The sequence below is a fragment of the Leiobunum rupestre genome, chromosome 2, assembly GCF_980474605.1.
Source record: "Leiobunum rupestre chromosome 2, qqLeiRupe1.1.hap1, whole genome shotgun sequence".
Taxonomy (NCBI): domain Eukaryota; kingdom Metazoa; phylum Arthropoda; class Arachnida; order Opiliones; family Sclerosomatidae; genus Leiobunum; species Leiobunum rupestre.
The window spans coordinates 64,296,400-64,319,863 of record NC_143385.1 but is presented as its reverse complement, the minus strand read 5'-3'; the positions used below and the strand labels follow the sequence as shown (position 1 = coordinate 64,319,863).

General features: G+C 39.8%; 1 protein-coding gene across 2 annotated transcripts in view; it reads right to left on the bottom strand.

The window, feature by feature from the left end:
- The window catches only part of Mbs (Myosin binding subunit), a 92,674-nt gene that overhangs the window by 20,546 nt on the left and 48,664 nt on the right, over positions 1-23,464 (bottom strand). For both annotated transcript variants that reach the window (XM_090166117.1, XM_090166116.1), the window contains exons 5-13: positions 21,070-21,374; positions 20,609-20,683; positions 19,939-20,128; positions 19,810-19,878; positions 19,155-19,246; positions 18,433-18,725; positions 16,711-17,273; positions 16,096-16,214; positions 15,918-16,010 (exon numbers count right to left, since the gene is read on the bottom strand). In XM_090166117.1, the coding sequence (XP_090022243.1) occupies positions 15,918-16,010; positions 16,096-16,214; positions 16,711-17,273; positions 18,433-18,725; positions 19,155-19,246; positions 19,810-19,878; positions 19,939-20,128; positions 20,609-20,683; positions 21,070-21,374 (1,799 nt within the window). The remainder of the gene's footprint in view (positions 1-15,917; positions 16,011-16,095; positions 16,215-16,710; positions 17,274-18,432; positions 18,726-19,154; positions 19,247-19,809; positions 19,879-19,938; positions 20,129-20,608; positions 20,684-21,069; positions 21,375-23,464) is intronic.

Genomic DNA, 23,464 nt, shown 5'->3' with positions numbered 1-23,464 from the left:
AAGATTGCTTTGCCGGTTATATTCCCTTTAATGAAGTTAAAAGCTTTACGGGGGAAAATAAGTAATTTGTAATCGATTTATAACCGCGTTGCCACAATATTCTCAGATTCAAATTCCTCGACCATCCCCTGACCATTATTTTCCCGGACTTCTTAAGGCCAAAATTTGACAGTTTCAACTTTTACATTTGTCGTAAGTTGATAAATTTAATACAAAAGTTATTTCAACGTTAAAAAAAACCTTTCAAGGATCTAAATAATAATAAAAGAATTTGCCATCGATCTTGAGCAAAAACCTTAGTGTCCAGATAAAACTGAATTCCCTGATTTTTCCCTGACTTTTTACAAATTCTTAAAATTCCCTTACCTTTCCCGGCCATTTTTAAATTCCCTTACTTTTCCCTGACGTGTGGCAACCCTGTATAAAATTCTTCAGAAAATATTATGAAGAGTTTGTTGAAATTATAGTCAAATATGATTATGAAATTAAAAACCTTGCAGTTGATTTGTAACACTTTACAGGAATTAAGGTTTGAAAAATGTTTAAAAAATCATTGATTTGAATCATACAATGTATTTTAATAGAGCAATAAAAAATGGCCAAAAATACGTTCTTAAAAAAATCTGAGCAAACTCAAATATTGAATAGTAATTAAATTTAAGATTTCATTTAATTGGAGATTAGCTAACTGATTAAAGCAAAATATCCGTTAATTATACAGGAAAAGAGCCCTTAATTGTATAAAAATCAATAAATTCAACAAAATCCGATTAAAATAAAAAAATCGATAGATTTGATTTTTATTAAAAAAATTAAAAAAGTGCCAGCCTTGCGAGGCAGTGATTTCGAATCTAAGGTACGAGGTACATATTATCTTTGCCTTAACCTAATCAAAACGGGATGAAAAACTAGGCTTAGACCCAATGAAATTGGAACCCGTTGCTTCTATCCTCACCAAACAAAACTCTAACCAACAACAATATCGTCAAAAACGTACACCCAGCCATCACAGCCCAATAATTCCATAATCGTGTCTTACAATAGAGCGTTCTATAAAATCGGTGTGGTGTGCTTTCCCCCTTTTAAGTTCGGAAGAGGTGAAGGTTTGGCCGGTTTTTGGTGTGAGAGAAAAATATTTATCTGGCAAACCCGTTAGAAATTGAGAGCAGTCGATTTTTAGGAGTAGCGTAGTTGCTAGCCTAGGCTTCACTAATTTCCGGTTTTCCGCACCATTTGTTTTAATTTAAATGATTTTTTTAATAAATGTATGATGGCAAACAAGCAAAATACTAGTCCCAAATCTACGGGTTTAGAAAGAAACTTAGATCATGAAAATATTCTTAACCCCAAACATACTTCACCACCTAGGGTCCCTCGCTCCTACAACTCCTAAAAGGTACGTCTCTAAAATATTCATATAAAGACAGGACAGAAGCCGAATTCTCTTAAACCAAAGAATAACAAAAGATTTTAGTCCTGCTGAACTAGCTCTATAGTCTGTATGAAAAGTTTGGCCGGTTTTGGGCCGATTTTATAGAACGCTCAATTGTTAGTCGAAATAATAATAATTATTGCGGGGTGAAGTAGAACTGACGACTTACCCAAAAAGATAAGCTTTTATAAAAAAGCGCAACTTCAAAACAAATTACTTAATCCGAAGTTTAAGAACAAATTTAGCGTCATTATAGAAATGGCTCTGGGTAAATATACCTGGTTTTACTTTGCCATAGTAAATTAATTAATTTTCCATAAGTTGAAATAAAACCTTACTTATGGTAAATAAAGACGAACTTAAAGATAATGAAATCTTTACTTGATTTCAATTATGCCAAAAAAATCAGTTTCTAATTACCCTTAAAACTGACTTTCAATAGATTTTCCCCGACTTTTTTAGGGCCAAAATTTTTACGTTATACTTTACTTTTATTAGAAGTTGATAAATTTAAATTGATTTATATTTCAGTAAAAAGGTTATTGCAATGTTGAAAAAAGTAGCCAAACTTTCAACGAAATAAATGATAATCATAGATTTTGTTATGAATCTAGAGTAAATTTACCTTAAAAAAATTGAATTCCCTTACTTTTCCCTGACATTTTACAAATTCCTAAAATTCCCAGACTTTTTAGGCCCATTTTTAAGTTCCCTGACTTGGGCAACCTCGCCTTAAAACTGACCTTCAATGCCATTTTGTACTTTAGTGACCAAATCTCGAATTTAGTATGCATTTACAGAACTTAGCGCAACAAACACAGCACTGCCCACACAAAGAGAACGCAACCAGTCAAAAGTCGTGCATTATCTCGCGTACATTTCTCATTGGTTAGACGCTTTAGCGCCTGCTGCCGTCGGAAGGTCAAAATTCGGAAATTGTCTTCCCCCTTTCCGTAAAATGTCCAGCGTAAAGGCTCGTCCAATGAAATTTGTACGCAACACTGCCTTAGCGTGTTTAAAGGCTAGCCGCGTTCTCCTTGCGTTTGTTACTCCTAGAAAACCAACAAAAAAATCCGCTTACAGGCGTACTACTGGGTTGTGATCTTCTCGTAGTGGACGGCGCTAAAGAACTGGCTGACCGACTACTGGCCAAAGAATATCCGGCAGGAGAAAAAGTACTTGAGGAACTGGGAGTGAATGTCTTCAAACCCGCACTGCCAACACCACCGCCGCTGGGTCTAAACCGGGAATAACCGGGACTGGGGGACAAAGAACGCGGACTCCTCGGCGACCGGGAGCCCGAACCGCAACCGGGAACTTCCAACAACGAAGACGAAACAGTCGAGGGACTGTAGACCGAAGTCCTGGTAAGAGGGCTGTGAGACAGACCCAAACTGGCACTACCATAGGGCACTGACGCCGAAGAATACGAAGAACTTAACGGATATCCGCTAACACCGGACAACAGCGCTCGACTCGGGCTGCTGGAATCGCGGTAACTCGTGTTCGGTAAATGCAAAGACGAGGACGGATTTCCACCCAGAGCTCCCGGAGAGTACAACGCGGAGCCGCTAAGTCCACTCAAAGGACTGTTGTAACGGCCACTACCGCCACCGTAGGACATCTTCACCGAGGCTCAAAGGACACGACCTTTGTCACGAAATTTGCCGACACGAATCAACAAGTGATTTTTTATTCGGAGATAGTTTGCGAAAGAGTTCAAGAAACGCCGTTGTTATCTTTAAGATTACCGATTCGAGTATCTATATTCGAGATAAATTCATCATAAATTTATCGAAGTCGTTGTGTTGCATTGAAACAAGGAATTGAGGAGCTATCGAATTGGGTTACCCCAAACTTTTGAGATTCAAATTCCCTGACTTTTTAAGGCCAAAATTGTATTTTATATTTTACTTTTTATCAGAAGTTAATAAATTTGAAAGGACTTATATTTCAGTAAAAACTTTCTTGCAATGTTGAAAAAATTAGCCAAACTTTCAAGGGCATAAATGATAATCATAGAATTTGTCATAGATCTAGAGTAAAATTATCTCAAAAAAGTGTCAAGATAAAATTGAATTCCCTGACTTTTCCCTGAATTTTTATAAATTCTTAAAATTCCCTGACTTTTTATGCCCATTTTTAAATTCCCTGACGTGTGGCAACCCAAGTTTCGTTAGAGTTCCAGAACTAAGCTTTTAATAATTATTTGTGGACGGAATTCCTGTATATAACTTAATTTAAAATAAATTTAACCACTATTGCACAGTAAAAACATATTTATTTAATGGCTACTACAGCTGTTTCTTATTTTATTATTAAAGTTAACCTATATTTTAAGTGATTTAAATAGTTTTGTAATTTTTTTAATTCAATATTTAATTAATTATAAAGTAATTAAATCTAATTCCAAGGAACTAAAACAAATTACAAACAAAATATATACTAACTCGATTAGATAAGTCCAAAGCTAGCTTTATTTCGTCATGTATCCCACTTTAATACAAAAACCTTAGCAGATAAGATTTTCGTTCAACATAAAAAACATTAAGCGTAAATGGTAAATTTAAGACCTACTAAAACTAGAAAACATTTTTCATAGTACCCTTTAGCTTCTTCGTGAGATCCACTTTACCATGATCGAAAGACCGTATGTTGGTTCCTTAAAGCGAATTAAATCTACACCAAACTTAATATTATCGTGGTGAAAACTTCGATTAGTCCAAACTCAAAAACAATTCTTAGTGTCGTAGAACCTCTGAGATATAAACTAAACTTTAAGACAAACGGTTCTTCTTAACTTAACCAACCGAAATAAAACTAAATACTATCGTAATTACAACTATAATTCGATTGAAATAATAAATATACTTGATGAAGTTGACCTCGCGATGAAACTCTTTAGATTAAACTACATTAAATCTAGCCTGAACCATACCTTCCTAAACCAAACTAAAATAAGTATATTAACGTAAGGAAAACTATATTTCAGTCATACTCCTAAACATTCATTTGGGTGAAGTAGACCTCGCGACGACACTCTTTAGACTAAACTAAATTAAAGTCACGTTCTAGCTAACTTTACTTGACATTCCCAAAAACCACGTAAAACTAAATCGTAACGAAAAATATAATTCAGTCAAACTCTCAAACATTCATTTTGGTGAAGTAGACCTCACGACGACTCTATAGATTAAATGCACGTTCTAGCTAACCTTATCATACTTTCCCAAAACTAAATCGTAACGAAAACAATAATTCAACCAAACACAATCCTAATTTTAAATTATATGACAATCGTACTGTCATAAGCAAAATAGTAAATCATAAATTTAAAGTTTCAATGCAACAACGAACGACAATTTGGACACATTTCTCGAAATACATACCAGGAATAATCTATAAAAAACGTAATCCGATTTGCGAGAGTCCCGAGACAAGGCGAATCGAGAGCATCTTTTCAAGGAACTTTCAATCTGACAACAAGGCTCGATGACTATGCTTCTTAGCTAAAGCAAAGGGGAGCGCGTGCCCTTTTTTTTATAGTTTTCGCGAGTTTATTTTTAGTTGCCAAAGTAGGGGAATACACCCTATCTACAAGATATAAAACGTAAACGGACGTAGAGACAATGTGGAGTATAACTACGGTTTTTTTACTTGGGATACTTCCAAACTGCAGTAAATGTAAACGCTGGATTGTGGCGGAATTATGTACAGTATAATTTTGTTGTTGCGCATCTATCTGAAACGTGTAAGCGTTGAACGATAACGTTGGCTAATTTCAGGTGTGTGACGGGGAAAGTATTAAAACGTACATCCTATACTTTATTATGTACAGGATATTCGTATTAGGCAGGGCTGGCGCTAGGATTTTCGGGCCCCAGGTAATTTTTACTCCAAAATTTGTTTTTTTGGAAATAGTCAGATAGTTTTAGTTAGGCACCCGTTCCGGCGGCCTATTTCGGAGGCCCGGGCCCGGGGTACTTTTGCCCCGCTAAACCCCCCCCTAACGCCGGCCCCGGTATTAGGCAGAAAGCACAGCTAATCCTATTTCGATTTTAGGACAATAACACGGTCACCTGAAATTGTGTTATATTTAATCCATCCGGTTATTCAGGGTGTTTCAAAAGGTTATGCAAAATTTTTAAGGAGTTGTAAGGGGTGAGTTGAGAAGTATGCCTGTTTTTCTCCATTTTCCTACGATGAGTGAAAAGAGCGCCAGAGAGCTTCAAAGTGTGGCCTACTAGCCCCTGGAAGTAAGCTGCAACGAGCGCGAAACCAAGCAGCAGGGACTTTTAATACTGTTTAAGTTTCCTTTTTTACGCTGGTTACCTCGATTTGCTTACAAAGTCCTTTTTTACCTATCACACGAACCCAAACCTTAATGTTCGCGTGTTATTGTTGCAGCCTACTTCCAGGGACTAGTAGACCACACTTTGAAGCTCTCTGGCGCTCTTTTAACTCATTGTATGAAGATGGGGGAAAACAGGCATACTTCTCAACTCGCCCCCTACAACTACAACAATTTTTTGCATCACCTTTTGAAACACCCTGAATATAACTCATTTTATTACTTCTTAAGTATTTTTCTAGATAATATTATTTAATAACGGCATTGAAAGTCTCTCCCTTTTCAAAGTTGGTGCATTGGGCTTATTAGACTAGTTTTTTTTAATGAGTTTTTCAATTTATATCGTTACTCGCGAGTCCTACCTTAGCAAAGCATTTATCTGTAAAAAATTATTACTGAGAATTGTAAGTTCTAGAAAGCATCGCTATTTCTATTTTGATTAGCATCGTCATTACAAAATGTGTTGATTATTTCATATTTAATTGATCGTAATGAAGATCATACTTTACCAAAATTAGCCTCGTTAATTAACATTTAAGGGAATAAATATTATCATTATTAAATCGGGTAAATATCGTGTCCATAACATTCTTTTACGGTGCTAGCAAAAACCCACCTATCACACTTATATAGTGCTTATTTTTAAAAAGGAGAAACAACGAATTTTTAAGTGCACAAGATAATTTTTAAAACATTTTATTTTAAAACATTATTTACCCGACTAGTTTCGGACCCGTTATCGGACCATCATCAGGTCCGATACAAAATGGCAGATCGCTTGGCGGGTAAATTTGGCTCGTTTAAAAATAAATTTCTCGTTATTAAAAAAAGATACAATTTTACGACTGATATTTTTGAGTTTATTTAAACCTGATCTTTCAATTAAATCCCAACCTGAACTTTTCCTTTAAATAAAATTAATACTTTTTCAAACTTATAATCTAATTGCTTAATCCAATTAAATGCAACTTCAGTATTTCTTCAATTAATCCGGTACGCAGGGTTGGCAAAAAGCCAGTATGATTTTAACCGGCTAAATCCTCGCTTTGAACCGGCTAAAACTAGAATGAAACCATTAAATAACTCTAATATCAGGCCCTAATATGTATTCATCCCAGTGTTGATGATTTTAGCAGACGATTCAAATCAGAAAGGTTTAGTTTCGTACTTTCGTTGAATGACTCTTGTTATTCATATTTCATTCGAAATAAAATAATATTTCGCTTTAAATTATACTTATAAAAGAATTGGCTTTAACAATTGATTTTTGTAAGTGGGTAAATCCGGTTAAAATAGAGGGTTAAAACAGGTCCGACTAGTTCTTGCCAACCCGGTCGATACACCATCCTTAGGAAACTCCTACTCTATGGTATGTTTCTACTAAAATCAGCGACAGTTGCTACTACAAGCCTACTATTATAGATCGATTTACAATTTTTAAGGGGCAAAGACGACTTTAAAGGGGTAATATTCATCCGAGGTAACGTGGTGATGGCGTTATTTGTAAGTAGATGGCGCTCTGATAGCAGCATGACGTCATAATTTTGATTTTCAACGATTGGTTTAAAGTTTTCAGTTTTTAGTGGAGAACGGTTTTGTCGAGATTTAAAATACCAAATTCTCTTCCCTGATTGGATAGTTTAAAATCGTATTATAGTGCCATCTATGGCGGAGAGTGTTAACTTCTGTTAAAATTAATTGTTAATTTAAATTACAAAAATTATATATTTTTAATAAGAATTTAAAGTACTATAATTTAGTAATTAATTAATAACTTTTTAAAAAAGTTTATTTTTCATAAACTTTATAGTGTCGCCATCTATCTCAAACATTATTAAATAGGAAGGTACCTCGGGTGGATTTCGCCCCTTTTTGCATATTTCCCTGTAGGCAAGATGTGAATGCGTCTATAGAGCTCTACCACTTGTATAGGGGTCTACATCACCAATGCTTTTTCGCATTGAGAAACCCGCTCAAAATGGCGACCATTACACTGCCAAAGCTAGGGAAAGCAGACGACGTTAAAAATCTCTATAGAACTTTTAAAATTCCCCCAAATTTATCGAGAAGTTTCATAGCCTATGAAAGCGATTTTTGAATAAATTTAGCTAAATAGCGTTTTTCTAAGATAAAAATTACTTTTCTGTTATACGAGTTAGTTACGTAATTTAATTAATCGAAGTGATTAATTCCAACAAAAATGGCAGACTTAAATCAGGAAACCAATAATGAATAGTATAGAAGGTTTCACCTAGAGATAGTGTTATAAGAAACCAATCATAATTTAAATTGGAACCATCTAGTATAAATTGGAACCATCTAGTATAAATTGGAACCATCTAGTATAAATTGGAACCATCTAGTATAAATTGGAACCATCTAGTATAAATTGGAACCATCTAGTATAAATTGGAACCATCTAGTATAAATTGGAACCATCTAGTATAAATTGGAACCATCTAGTATAAATTGGAACCATCTAGTATAAATTGGAACCATCTAGTATAAATTGGAACCATCTAGTATAAATTGGAACCATCTAGTATAAATTGGAACCATCTAGTATAAATTGGAACCATCTAGTATAAATTGGAACCATCTAGTATAAATTGGAACCATCTAGTATAAATTGGAACCATCTAGTATAAATTGGAACCATCTAGTATAAATTGGAACCATCTAGTATAAATTGGAACCATCTAGTATAAATTGGAACCATCTAGTATAAATTGGAACCATCTAGTATAAATTGGAACCATCTAGTATAAATTGGAACCATCTAGTATAAATTGGAACCATCTAGTATAAATTGGAACCATCTAGTATAAATTGGAACCATCTAGTATAAATTGGAACCATCTAGTATAAATTGGAACCATCTAGTATAAATTGGAACCATCTAGTATAAATTGGAACCATCTAGTATAAATTGGAACCATCTAGTATAAATTGGAACCATCTAGTATAAATTGGAACCATCTAGTATAAATTGGAACTATCTAGTATAAATTGGAACCATCTAGTATAAATTGGAACCATCTAGTATAAATTGGAACCATCTAGTATAAATTGGAACCATCTAGTATAAATTGGAACCATCTAGTATAAATTGGAACTATCTAGTATAAATTGGAACCATCTAGTATAAATTGGAACCATCTAGTATAAATTGGAACCATCTAGTATAAATTGGAACCATCTAGTATAAATACACGCATTAAAATTCAACCCACTAAATGTTGGTTTCCTTGCACGAAATTTAAGAATGGGTCTATCGGCGTTTTCAGCACCGTAGTAGTTTTACGTTTTAAAGACCGCGTATACAAAGTTACAAGCTTGTGTTTCTTGATGGACGGACGGACGGGCGGCAAGCCAAGGCTTAAGGCCATGTTACGAATGTTGAAAAATGATATCATAAAACTTTGCAAAACCAAAATAAACTTAAAATGATCAACGCCAATATACTTGGGATGTTATTTCTATCTTCTAGAGGGGTTTGAAAAGAACTTTGGTCGATAGGTTGGCGAATTTTCAATATTTTCTCAATTCCCGTTTTAAAAGTGCTTAGAGCAGAATAATACGTTAAAATTTCGCCAGTCGTAACAAGGGCGTACAGAAAACGTGGCAAAATGCCCGTTGTCATAAATATATGACTTTGGAAAAAAGTGACATCCCATTAACCGCTGGAATACTACATAAACGGTGACATTGGGAGAGACCCTTTTTTTGGAGCCTTTCCATAGGGCCCAGCACGGATAAATCAATTGTTAACTCCGGGAAAAAATACCTTAAGTCTGAGCAGAAGTTAATAAAATTTAAAAGTGTTCATTTAAATGGCCTAGGTTGATACCGAAGGGCTGATCACTCCACGTAATCGGTGTACCGAGCCGTACCTTTGACTGTACTATTGGGATTACGCGTAATCTTTGATACCCCTGCCTTTGGCAGTGCTAATCTAAGCGTAATCTGGTGTACAGACTTTCTAAGAGTGGTTAGCCCCTCGGTTGATACCTCAGAGGATAATTCTTGTCATGGTAATAAGACACTTAAAAAATTTATTTAAACTTTAAAAAAATATTTACTTTTTACAAATACTATTGAAGCCGTTAGAGGTGTACTTTTCTCGTAAAAGATATATTATTAACTTCTGGTGTGAGAAATAAAAGTTGGCCAGAATTTGGCTAGAGCTCTTAAAATTTCCCACTATTAATGTTTTTTTTAACAGATGTGGGAACGCGCGAAACCCGAGCTAATGGAAGAAAAAATAATCCATTTTAATGCCAAGGATAAACTGACGATACTAAAGCAAGGGGTCGGACATTCAAAGAAATCCCGTACACTTCCCAAGAAATCCTACAAGAAATACGAAATCCAGCTTGGATTTGTTCAAAATCCCGATATCCGACGGGAAATCTGGAAATTGCTAAATCCCGAAATCAGACGGGAAATCTCGAAATTGCAAAATTCCGAAATCCGACGGGAAATCTCGAAACTGCAAAATCCAACGGGAAATCTCGAAACTGCAAAATCCAACGGGAAATCTCGAAATTGCAAAATCCCGAAATCCGACGGGAAATCTCGAAATTGCAAAATGCCGAAATCCGAAGGGAAATCTCGAAATTGCAAAATCCCGAAATCCGACGGGAAATCTCGAAATTGCAAAATCCCCATATCCGACGGGAAATCTGGAAATTGCAAAATCCCAAAATCCTACGGGAAATCTCGAACTTGCAAAATGCCGAAATCCGACGGGAAATCTCGAAATTGCAAAATGGCGAAATCCGAAGGGAAATCTCGAAATTGCAAAATTCCGAAATCCGACGGGAAATCTCGAAATTGCAAAATCCCGAAATCCGACGGGAAATCTCGAAATTGCAAAATCCCGAAATCCGACGGGAAATCTCGAAACTGCAAAATCCCGAAATCCGACGGGAAATCTCGAAACTGCAAAATCCAACGGGAAATCTCGGAATTGCAAAATCCCAAATTTGGGGCATATTTTTCAAATTCCCCGAATTTTACAGGTTATCCACGCACTGCGGCAGCCCTGCTTTGCATAAGTATTGCTTAAGAATTTTTTTTTCCTTCATTGAAATACGCCATGTGATTCGTGTCAGCAGCCATTAAGCGATTAAAAATTAAAGGGTGTTAAGGAACTTAAGAACCCTTTTTAGCCTGTTCAAAATCCGAACCCTTTTCAACTATACCCTTGACTTCTTTGCTAAAAGAACATTTTTAAATCAGGGTAATGCTTGAAGAGTATTTCTTAAGAAATGCTTTACTTAAAAAAGTTTATTAACTCGTCTAGCAACGTTATTATTAATCAAGTCAACCAATTCATCAATGTCACCATAAGAGGCTGTAATTAAGATTTTGGGTGAGAAGAAACTACCAAGGTTTGTTCCCTCCGAAAATTGAAATTTTGCCTGATGGATTAAGCATCAATAAAAGCTTGGAATTTTTTGGCACCAACAAAGATGTATATTTAAAAAAAAAATCATTTTTTTTTCTTTAAAAGTTTGGCCGTCTGCTGTTGAAATGTGATAAGCGGTTATTAAAAGATAAAAATACCGATGACAAATTAAATATTAAATCTTTAATCTTACAATATACGTTCAACACATTATCCCAACCTTGGATAGAAAGTATGCTAGGCCTTGGTCATGATTTAATGCAACTAACAAGTAGACGAACCGAGGTGTTACACACCGATTTTGTTCAAACTCGGGGGATTGGTAGACCTTCATGTAACTTGAAAAATCCTAAAGGGAATTTATTCAATGGGCAACGGTTTTGTCATGGCAACGAAAAATGTTTTTGACAACATAAAATGGAAATTTTCCCATTGAAAATAACATGGGATTTAGACCGATTCCCTGTGAAAAATTTAAAAAAATTGTTAAAAATTGACGAAGAAAATCAAAATTGATCACATTTTGATCAATTTGAACCAAATGGGTGAAAATGAACCGATATGGCTTAAATAGGAACAATTACCATTTATGTTGTCAAAAACATTTTTCGTTGACATGGCAAAACGGTCGCCCATTGAATAAATTCCCTAGTATCGTCCAACCACCAAATGAGCTTTCGGCCAAATGAGCTTTCGGCCAAATGAGCTTTCGGCCAAATGAGCTTTCGGCCAAATGAGCTTTCGGCCAAATGAGCTTTCGGCCAAATGAGCTTTCGGCCAAATGAGCTTTCGGCCAAATGAGCTTTCGGCCAAATGAGCTTTCGGCCAAATGAGCTTTCGGCCAAATGAGCTTTCGGCCAAATGAGCTTTCGGCCAAATGAGCTTTCGGCCAAATGAGCTTTCGGCCAAATGAGCTTTCGGCCAAATGAGCTTTCGGCCAAATGAGCTTTCGGCCAAATGAGCTTTCGGCCAAATGAGCTTTCGGCCAAATGAGCTTTCGGCCAAATGAGCTTTCGGCCAAATGGACAGTCGGCCAAATGGACAGTCGGCCAAATGGACAGTCGGCCAAATGGACAGTCGGCCAAATGGACAGTCGGCCAAATGGACAGTCGGCCAAATGGACAGTCGGCCAAATGGACAGTCGGCCAAATGGACAGTCGGCCAAATGGACAGTCGGCCAAATGGACAGTCGGCCAAATGGACAGTCGGCCAAATGGACAGTCGGCCAAATGGACAGTCGGCCAAATGGACAGTCGGCCAAATGGACAGTCGGCCAAATGGACAGTCGGCCAAATGGACAGTCGGCCAAATGGACAGTCGGCCAAATGGACAGTCGGCCAAATGGACAGTCGGCCAAATGGACAGTCGGCCAAATGGACAGTCGGCCAAATGGACAGTCGGCCAAATGGACAGTCGGCCAAATGGACAGTCGGCCAAATGGACAGTCGGCCAAATGGACAGTCGGCCAAATGGACAGTCGGCCAAATGGACAGTCGGCCAAATGGACAGTCGGCCAAATGGACAGTCGGCCAAATGGACAGTCGGCCAAATGGACAGTCGGCCAAATGGACAGTCGGCCAAATGGACAGTCGGCCAAATGGACAGTCGGCCAAATGGACAGTCGGCCAAATGGACAGTCGGCCAAATGGACAGTCGGCCAAATGGACAGTCGGCCAAATGGACAGTCGGCCAAATGGACAGTCGGCCAAATGGACAGTCGGCCAAATGGACAGTCGGCCAAATGGACAGTCGGCCAAATGGACAGTCGGCCAAATGGACAGTCGGCCAAATGGACAGTCGGCCAAATGGACAGTCGGCCAAATGGACAGTCGGCCAAATGGACAGTCGGCCAAATGGACAGTCGGCCAAATGGACAGTCGGCCAAATGGACAGTCGGCCAAATGGACAGTCGGCCAAATGGACAGTCGGCCAAATGGATAGTCGGCCAAATGGATAGTCGGCCAAATGGATAGTCGGCCAAATGGATAGTCGGCCAAATGGACAGTCGGCCAAATGGACAGTCGGCCAAATGGACAGTCGGCCAAATGGACAGTCGGCCAAATGGACAGTCGGCCAAATGGACAGTCGGCCAAATGGACAGTCGGCCAAATGGACAGTCGGCCAAATGGACAGTCGGCCAAATGGACAGTCGGCCAAATGGACAGTCGGCCAAATGGACAGTCGGCCAAATGGACAGTCGGCCAAATGGACAGTCGGCCAAATGGACAGTCGGCCAAATGGACAGTCGGCCAAATGGACAGTCGGCCAAATGGACAGTCGGCCAAATGGACAGTCGGCCAAATGGACAGTCGGCCAAATGGACAGTCGGCCAAATGGACAGTCGGCCAAATGGACAGTCGGCGTAACGTGTATTTTGTGGTCGGCCAAACGAAACTCTCCCAAACAGTTATTGTTAGTCGGTGGCGTCATCTACCTCAAGTTAGCGGTGAGAATAATTAAAGCCAGTGACACTATCTACCACTAGCGTGAAACGAGTGTAAGCAGACGATACTTAAAAAAAAATTACATTTTCTTTGAAAGATAGGTAGGTGATGCCACCGACTTATGATAGCTGTTTCGTTTCGTACATTTGGCTGCGTTCAGTAACTCTGAAAAGGCTCAGCGCTGACTCAGCGTTAGCAATGGTCTCAACGAAAATAATTTTTCAGATACTTCGTTGATTTACTAAACGCAGGCCGTTTTTTCGTTGCTCAACGGTCACGTGACATCGCCGGATGGAGAAAAGCTATCCGCGACAGACGATATTTTACCAAATTTAAAACAAGCGTAAAAAGCGTTCAACAAGATCCTACGTCACGTTTAGCAGTGTGTCAGAATTTATAGCCCGGTGCACCTAGCAACAGGGGCCATACGCCATCGTCCACCTAGCCCGGACAGGTGACCAATCCAGCATGGGTAGTAGTACCCTACTACTGATGGTCGCACCTTTGACGCGAGCCACTCAACCCAGCAGAAGGTGCAGCAATGGGTGGACCAATTCCCCTTCGCAGTGGGATTAAGAGTGGATGCTGTAGCAACTCCAGCCGACACCCTACCTACGTAGATAAAGAGTGACGTTTAGCAACTATCTCAACGATATTTATCAGATATTTCGTTGAGCGTTACTAAACGCAGCCATTATTTCTAGAAAGTGTTCCTCGAGACCCCAGCCACAGCAGATATAAATTATCGCTCTAGAGGTACTATATTCCCAACTCAATGGATAATATAGTTCGTCTTAATTATTGTACACTAGTTTTCTATCGTCTTTATTTTGGATATTCATTATTTTAGCAGGAATTGCTACCAATAAATGGCAGACCTCGTCTAAAGTCGCCTTTTCACTTAAGAGTTGATGGACGGTGCTTCCGCCTAGGAGCACCTTCCAGAAGCGTTTTGTCAGTTATTTTAAATTTTTCTCGCTAAAATACCCAATACATAGTTTGCATCCCTACGTCATCAATGACGCAGTTCCAAGTATAGATATAAGAACCAAGAATAAATATTTAATTTGAGCAAGAATGAACGGTTCGTTGCCGCCATTTTTCTGGTGTAGATTTCTTAGTAAAACGGGAGGGTTAACAGTTTCAATCGTCTGTTTGCGGATTTTAATTATTTTCAAATGATTAAGAAATTATTTTCACGTTAAAAATAGTTATCTGCCTGGTTAAAAATTGTTCGAGTAGTTCAATTACCAAGGAAGTGCGAAAATTGCTTATTTTATTCGATAGCGAAGGTAATTGACGGATTTTGAAATGACGTTTTAGCGCGCGACACTACAGTTACATGTCTTGGGCACACAGCCTTCTTTGCGTGCTTTTTTGACCATAACATGTAGAGGTATTTTCACGCGCAAAATGAATTTTAAAAGCCGTCAATTGTAAAAAGGATGACCGCAAAGGCCTAACTTTGATAAGCTTTGTTAACTTCTTTTCGTAGATATTTCTGTCGTAATTTGATATTTTATTTAAATAACCCGGCCTTAGAATCTTATCTGGCTTTGTTTAGGGCCCATTTAATATTTTAAAGCATAAATCTAATACGTTTTGTAGCTTTGACGAGATTACCAACAAAATGGCTACCTATTTAAGAGCTACGCGCGAAATGGTTTGAATTTTTGATCGCCCTCCCAGTTTCCTTGGAGACCATAGGCCCCTCCCTTCGGTGCAAACTATGTAATCCCAAGCGTCTGGGAGGCAGAGTTTGTGGATGGCCATGTGAGGAAGACCACCAATCCCCCAACGGGTGGTCGGAATACTTCCGCCACGGGTGCCCCCACGTATCCGCCCCCCGTTGGCGTCGCCGTTACACATATCTCGCCCTAATTAATCAGGTGGACGAGCGGACTGAATTTGTCCCACAAATTACAATCACGAATAAAATAAAAAAATACCCAATTGACAGATTTCGAAATTACGTTTTTAAGCGTGACAGTACCTTTACAATATGAGGTATAGCAGCCTTATTAAGCTGCTTTTATACCCTAACATGGCGGCGTATTTTCACGCGCAAAATGAATTTTAAGATCCACTGATATTCAATTTTTTATTTAGCCTTGGCTAAAAATGTTATACCTTAGCCATTTATTGAACAGCACAGTTTACTAAATCTCTGTCATATTTGTTTTAAGGAGGCCTTAAATAAAGCACGGGCCAAATAATGATAAATAAATTATTTATCATTATAAAGCAACCAAAAGTCCAAAACAAAAGGGTACTCACATCATCATTTTCAAGCTTCTCATTCTCGGATGGACTTGTGATGATGGGTATATTTTCTGCAGGTTCCTTCTTGCCATCAGTTTGGCCCAAGTGCTGCAATTAAGAAACCATCAGGATTTTGAATGTTATACCAGAATCGGACAGCATTATTAAGTACTTATAACAAAAATCTAGTTACCTCGGGGTCTAAATGGACAACTCCGGTAGATCTTCTCTTTGGCCTACGACGCCTCTGAATTGCCGATTGCGTTCCAGATTTATCATCATTAGCTTTGTCTTTATCCAACTTTTCATCATCTGTAAAGAAGATAAGAATTTAAACCTAGGTTATGGCTAAGCAAAATTATCTCAAGCATTAGGTCCGACATTCTCTTAAAACTTGGTGATTGCTGAACAAAATTCCTTTAAACATATAATAAGTCATAATAGATCGATACCAATTTTTCAACGGAGAAGTTTCATTCACGGGTGTAACGCTATTAAAAGCCGAATTTTAAATACCGCATAGTTTTACCAGATGGCACCAGCAATTTCAAATTTCAACGTTTCAGAAATCAAATAAAAATGAGTAAAATTTTTCCTCAGTTCAACTTATTAATATTTTGAACAGTCTTATAAGTTGTGTTGTGTAATAAGTCCTTTCCCGCCAACAGGTTTAAATTGGCGCCATCTAGTATGAATAAAAATATTCAAATTGGGCCTCATAGATCTTAGCTCTGAATATTGGTTTCCATTATAAGCAATTTCTTATTGGGTTTACTCTTTCGAATTCAAAAACTTCTTTAGTCTGTACCTTGATTAATTGTATCAGCAATTTGACCCCTAGATCTAAGTGGTACAGTGACAGTTGTGTCAGTGGATTCGGGCGCAGAAGCGGGTCTTTGTCGGATCCTGGGTGGGGCGGTGACAGTGGCGTTATTGGTGCCATGAGTGGCCGGTGATATCGAAGGGGTAGTGGTAGTGACTGTAGACGTTACAGTATGGTTAATGTCAGAGAGTGGCCTTCTGAGGATGACGTTCTCATTAGTGCTGTCGGAGTCGGAACGATTTCTCCAAGGAACTCTTTTTTCAGTTGTGGCAGTGGGTGATGAAGGAACAGCGGGGATGGTGGACTTGGCAGGAGTCGGGGGATCTTCACTTTTCGGTTTATTCTTGGGAGATTCTTGTTTGTTTGCGTCTTTTTCGCTTTCTTTCCTTTCATCTTCTTCCTGCTGTTTCCGAAGAAGTTGCTGTTCGGCAGATTTCAAGTCTTCCAGCGTGACGCCCTGAGTGGACCGTCTTGTTTCGCGAACCCTCTTGGCATGGGCTTTTCTTTGGGCTTCGGATTCATCATCTCGTGTTGGAGGAATGAAGACCCTGATTAAATTACAATTACCATTACATTAACTTAAATTATTGAAAGAAAGACTAGTATTATAATTTAAAAGTCAGCCTTAAATGGATTTCAAACTTCCTATACAATTATATAAATCACACGTCAAGCTTATCTCGCTTTGTTATGTTCATGGAGAGAACAGTGTTCAAAATGTACTTATTCATGAACCGGAACGTGTTTCCTTTCAAAGCTTCCGATTATTGAAAAACGGGAGCTGTGCAATAAAAAATAATCTTTACAAACCAGAATGATATGAGGAAAACTTTTACGAAATGGAACAGCGTCCATTTCGTGCACTGGGAGATAAATGTGCATAAAAACGTGTTTCTGGTCTTAAAGTTCAAAAAGGTGCCTTCAGGAACAAGGCGAGTGTTCTTAATAGCAGAAATTTATTATATCTCTTAAGAGTAGTATTCACTAAAATGAAACCTGAACCTTCTAAGACTCAAAGCACTATTTAAGTATTTAGAAAAATCAGCTTAATTCTGTTAAGGTACATATTTCACGCCAATAAAATTAGCTGTATAACTAAGAATGGTACATTATAAATTTATGAAAGCAATTTTAATTTTATCAGGGTTGCCACCAAATTTCAGATTCAAATTCCCTGACTATTCCGTTTTCCGTGACCATTTTAACAGATTTTCCCTGACTTATTAAGGCCACAATTTTTCTTTTATATTTTACTTTTATCAGAAGTTAATAAATTTAGATGAACTTATATATCAGTAAAAAGGTTATTGCAATGTTGAAAAAATTAGCCAAACATTCAAGGAAATAAATGATAATTGTGGAATTTGTCATAGATCTAGAGTTACCTTCAAAAAGTGCCAAGATAAAATTGAATTCCCTGACTTTTCCCTGAATTTTCACCAATTCTTAAAATTCCCTGACATTTCTCCGACTTTTTAGGCCCATTTTTAAATTCCCTGACTTTTCCCTGTTTTCCCTGACGTGTGGCAACCCTGTTTATGTTCCGATTCAATAATTTATCATTCCTTTTACTGAAGTAAACATTATTTTTACTTTTGAATTTTCATTAGGCGAAAATAATCAGTCGAAACAGATATCTGGCAGTTTGGGGAGGTGATATTTTGAAATGTGTATACGAGGTTTATGGAGGCAACCTGAAGTAAATACCTCCTGAACTGAGAAGAGGAAAGATCTTCAGTTGGGCTTTTAATCTCGTTTTCATCGAAGGACTCTGTCTTTTGTAAGTTAATCTCATTTTCGTGATTCGAATCGATGGACTCCTGTTGGATCAGCTCTTGTTTCTTTGGTATATTTGTGGGCTCTTCATTTTGAGTGACGGCAGTGGCAGATATGGGCGGAGTTTCTGACAAATTCGAGTTCTGCCTCCTCGTCTTCCATCTCATTACATCCTCATCCTCATCGTCATCTTTCCTCTTGGCATTCGGAATAACGACAGTTAACTAGAATAAATGCAAAAAAGTCATTAATTAAAGTGAAGCGGACATTAGTGACGTCATTGTAGGGAAGCAAGCTCAGCTTGTTTATCACCAACTCAATTCTTTGTCTTCGTCGTAGGCATAGTAAAAGTTTATTGATTTGAATTAAATTTGGAACGTAACTACAAAAGACCTGTAGCAAATTTTAAATTTCCTATGTAGTCTGAGATATGTGAGGTTAAAATGTATAACACATTAGTCCATGGTAAGCTACAACTGTGTGTAAATTAAATTAAGTACATTAACTACATACATAATATATACCAATTTAGCAAGATTATGTATATATTGTACATGCATGGATTGATATATTTAATGTTTAAATATCACTTCAGTGTTGAGTTGCAATAGACAAGCTAGATACTTTAATAAGCTATTGTATGCGTCACTTACAGGTTGATGCAATTCTTCCTTGGGAGTTTCTTTGGTTTCAGCGGGTACTTCGGGTATCCTTTCATTTTTTAATGTAGTGTCATTATTTTGTACTGAAAATTAACAATTAATAAGTCAGTAAGAATCGAACCAACTTGAACTAAATCTTAAGGACTCGAACCAGTACTCAGGAAATGGACTCGAGACTCGCGAGTACAATTCTCCAGGATTCGAGACTTGACTCGAAACCATAAAAAGAAGACTCGCACACACCGACAAAAACTATGTTTCCAACTAAAAGCTTAATTTAGGGCATTATATTATAGCATAATCTCCCTAATTGGATGCGTAATTTAGATGTCCTGGCACCTAAATGAGTTAGCATGGCGCCTAATATAGGTAATTTGGTACCTAACAGATTACTTATATTCATTAATGTTAACTCAAAGTAATTCAACACAATCTTGGTATTGTGGTGCCTAATCTAGGTAATCCATGAAATAATCCCCGTGATCTAGAGCCTAATCTGGATAATTCATCTGATTATCTCAGTAACCTGACGCCTAATCAAGGTAATTAATTAAATAATCTAGGTAGTCTGGCAGCTAATCTACGTAATTTCCATTAACTTGAAGCCATATCTAAAATCTTTTTTACAAACGTCCATAAAACTTACAAATATTTGTGTCTTTAGGTACAGGAACAACTTTGTTAACTTCTAATACAGGACTACTGGCTTTCTTTTCTAAAAGGGAAAAATAATAATTTTATAACTTCAACAACATCTCACTACCAAACCACCCACCTTTTTCATCTTCGTCCTCTTCATCCAGACGCATTGTGGCCTCGATTTGAGCTCTTTCAGCGAAGGAGTCCTTCATGACAACGATACTCTTGTCGGCGCCGCTCATTCGGGTGACGGACGTTCGCCTCTTCAGTGGCGGTGGGGCTCTTCTCTGCAGGATTTCCTGGATTTCAGGCTTGTCCATAGAAAGCTATGGCGAAAATTTTTTATTGTTAGAGAACACTAATTGAACACAAATTTTACGAGATCACGTTAAACATAGCAATGGTTCCCAATTTTCATTCATCAACTCATAACCACAAACATTTTTGTAAACTAAATTTAACCTTAAACTAACCCAACTTATCCTTAACTAAGGGAATTTTACGCCCGATTCCTTCAATTTTATGGTGGCCCATTTTGCCCACTTAAGAGGGATACCAATTTAGGGGTCTTAAGTGGTATCAATATGCCCCTAAACCTACAATTTACCAGTAGTCAACCAACTAAACCCAACCTTCCTTAATCTATAGTAAACTAACTTAATGTTATAAAATGAAACTTAAACACTGAGAAAAACTAGGTCTAGTATTAGTGAACTTCATGACCAAGAAAAATAACCTAGTTGACATAATCAGTAACCAATGAAAATTGGGAATCGTTGCTACGTTCGAGTTGTTTGTTATCATACCGAAAACTGCTTTTTCTTCAGCTCCTCCAGCACTTTAATCAAGTCGGGATCAGCCACGTCGAAGCAGGTTTGGCCCTAGAACAAGATATATATCAATATTTTATATACTTATACATAATGTACTAGGCTAATAATCAAGGCAACACGATTGAAAGGCATTAAAAGTCGCTAACTGGATTGGGCCTAAGTCAGGTGTTAGCCTAGCTGATTATTTTACTTTTCCATATGACCAAGAATGTTAAAATACTAAATATTTTTCAAAATTATTATTTATATACATAAAACACTTTAAAAGATTACATTAAGGGGCAAATGATGGCGCCACCAAAGTCGAGAGGTGACGAATTATCTTAAGAGTGCTGTTAGCCTGTTACACGTCCCATTGTATATAAGTGGTTTGAAGTTCGTGCGAAATAACCCCAATTCATTCTTGATTTGACAAACCAGAGAGTTTAACTCACGGCAAAATTCTGTATGTCCATATTGGCCAAATTCTCAGCCAGTATTTCGCAGGCTTCCTTTTGTCCCCAATGGGCGGAGGCGTGAAGTGGCGTCCATCCATCATTGTCCTGCATGTTCAGATCGGCGCCGGCCTGAAGCAGAATACTCATGACCTTGATGTAGCCCTTGGCTGCAGCCACGTGCAAGGCCGTCGCTCCGGTCTTGGGGTGCACTCTGTCCTCAACCTTGTGTGTGTTGAGCCACTGTTTGGCGTCTTCCAGCATTATCCGTTCCTCCTCCAGACGGACAGAGTCGCAGTCAATGCCTTAACAGCGACAAGGAAGACAACACTATCAGAAAATGTGACATCGCATTCATACAAAAAATTCAAATGAGTAGTGTTGTAACTTAAGTTGTAAGACAATTTCTTATTCGTCACCGTGATGTTATCGGGAGAAAGGGGGTGGTAAGAAAAGGGGAAAGACCCCGGGAGAAGGGGGCTGTCAGAAAAGGGGAAAGACCCCGGGAGAAGGGGGCTGTCAGAAAAGGGGAAAGACCCCGGGAGAAGGGGGCTGTCAGAAAAGGGGAAAGACCCCGGGAGAAGGGGGCTGTCAGAAAAGGGGAAAGACCCCGGGAGAAGGGGGCTGTCAGAAAAGGGGAAAGACCCCGGGAGAAGGGGGCTGTCAGAAAAGGGGAAAGACCCCGGGAGAAGGGGGCTGTCAGAAAAGGGGAAAGACCCCGGGAGAAGGGGGCTGTCAGAAAAGGGGAAAGACCCCGGGAGAAGGGGGTGGTAAGAAAAGGGGAAAGACCCCGGGAGAAGGGGGCTGTCAGAAAAGGGGAAAGACCCCGGGAGAAGGGGGCTGTCAGAAAAGGGGAAAGACCCCGGGAGAAGGGGGCTGTCAGAAAAGGGGAAAGACCCCGGGAGAAGGAGGCTGTCAGAAAAGGGGAAAGACCCCGGGAGAAGGGGGCTGTCAGAAAAGGGGAAAGACCCCGGGAGAAGGGGGTGGTAAGAAAAAGGGAAAGACCCCGGGAGAAGGGGGCTGTCAGAAAAGGGGAAAGACCCCGGGAGAAGGGGGCTGTCAGAAAAGGGGAAAGACCCCGGGAGAAGGGGGTGGTAAGAAAAAGGGAAAGACCCCGGGAGAAGGGGGCTGTCAGAAAAGGGGAAAGACCCCGGGAGAAGGGGGCTGTCAGAAAAGGGGAAAGACCCCGGGAGAAGGGGGCTGTCAGAAAAGGGGAAAGACCCCGGGAGAAGGGGGCTGTCAGAAAAGGGGAAAGACCCCGGGAGAAGGGGGCTGTCAGAAAAGGGGAAAGACCCCGGGAGAAGGGGGCTGTCAGAAAAGGGGAAAGACCCCGGGAGAAGGGGGCTGTCAGAAAAGGGGAAAGACCCCGGGAGAAGGGGGCTGTCAGAAAAGGGGAAAGACCCCGGGAGAAGGGGGCTGTCAGAAAAGGGGAAAGACCCCGGGAGAAGGGGGCTGTCAGAAAAGGGGAAAGACCCCGGGAGAAGGGGGCTGTCAGAAAAGGGGAAAGACCCCGGGAGAAGGGGGCTGTCAGAAAAGGGGAAAGACCCCGGGAGAAGGGGGTGGTAAGAAAAGGGGAAAGACCCCGGGAGAAGGGGGCTGTCAGAAAAGGGGAAAGACCCCGGGAGAAGGGGGCTGTCAGAAAAGGGGAAAGACCCCGGGAGAAGGGGGCTGTCAGAAAAGGGGAAAGACCCCGGGAGAAGGAGGCTGTCAGAAAAGGGGAAAGACCCCGGGAGAAGGGGGCTGTCAGAAAAGGGGAAAGACCCCGGGAGAAGGGGGTGGTAAGAAAAAGGGAAAGACCCCGGGAGAAGGGGGTGGTAAGAAAAAGGGAAAGACCCCGGGAGAAGGGGGCTGTCAGAAAAGGGGAAAGACCCCGGGAGAAGGGGGCTGTCAGAAAAGGGGAAAGACCCCGGGAGAAGGGGGCTGTCAGAAAAGGGGAAAGACCCCGGGAGAAGGGGGCTGTCAGAAAAGGGGAAAGACCCCGGGAGAAGGGGGCTGTCAGAAAAGGGGAAAGACCCCGGGAGAAGGGGGCTGTCAGAAAAGGGGAAAGACCCCGGGAGAAGGGGGCTGTCAGAAAAGGGGAAAGACCCCGGGAGAAGGGGGCTGTCAGAAAAGGGGAAAGACCCCGGGAGAAGGGGGCTGTCAGAAAAGGGGAAAGACCCCGGGAGAAGGGGGCTGTCAGAAAAGGGGAAAGACCCCGGGAGAAGGGGGCTGTCAGAAAAGGGGAAAGACCCCGGGAGAAGGGGGCTGTCAGAAAAGGGGAAAGACCCCGGGAGAAGGGGGCTGTCAGAAAAGGGGAAAGACCCCGGGAGAAGGGGGCTGTCAGAAAAGGGGGCTGTCAGAAAAGGGGGCTGTCAGAAAAGGGGGCTGTCAGAAAAGGGGGCTGTCAGAAAAGGGG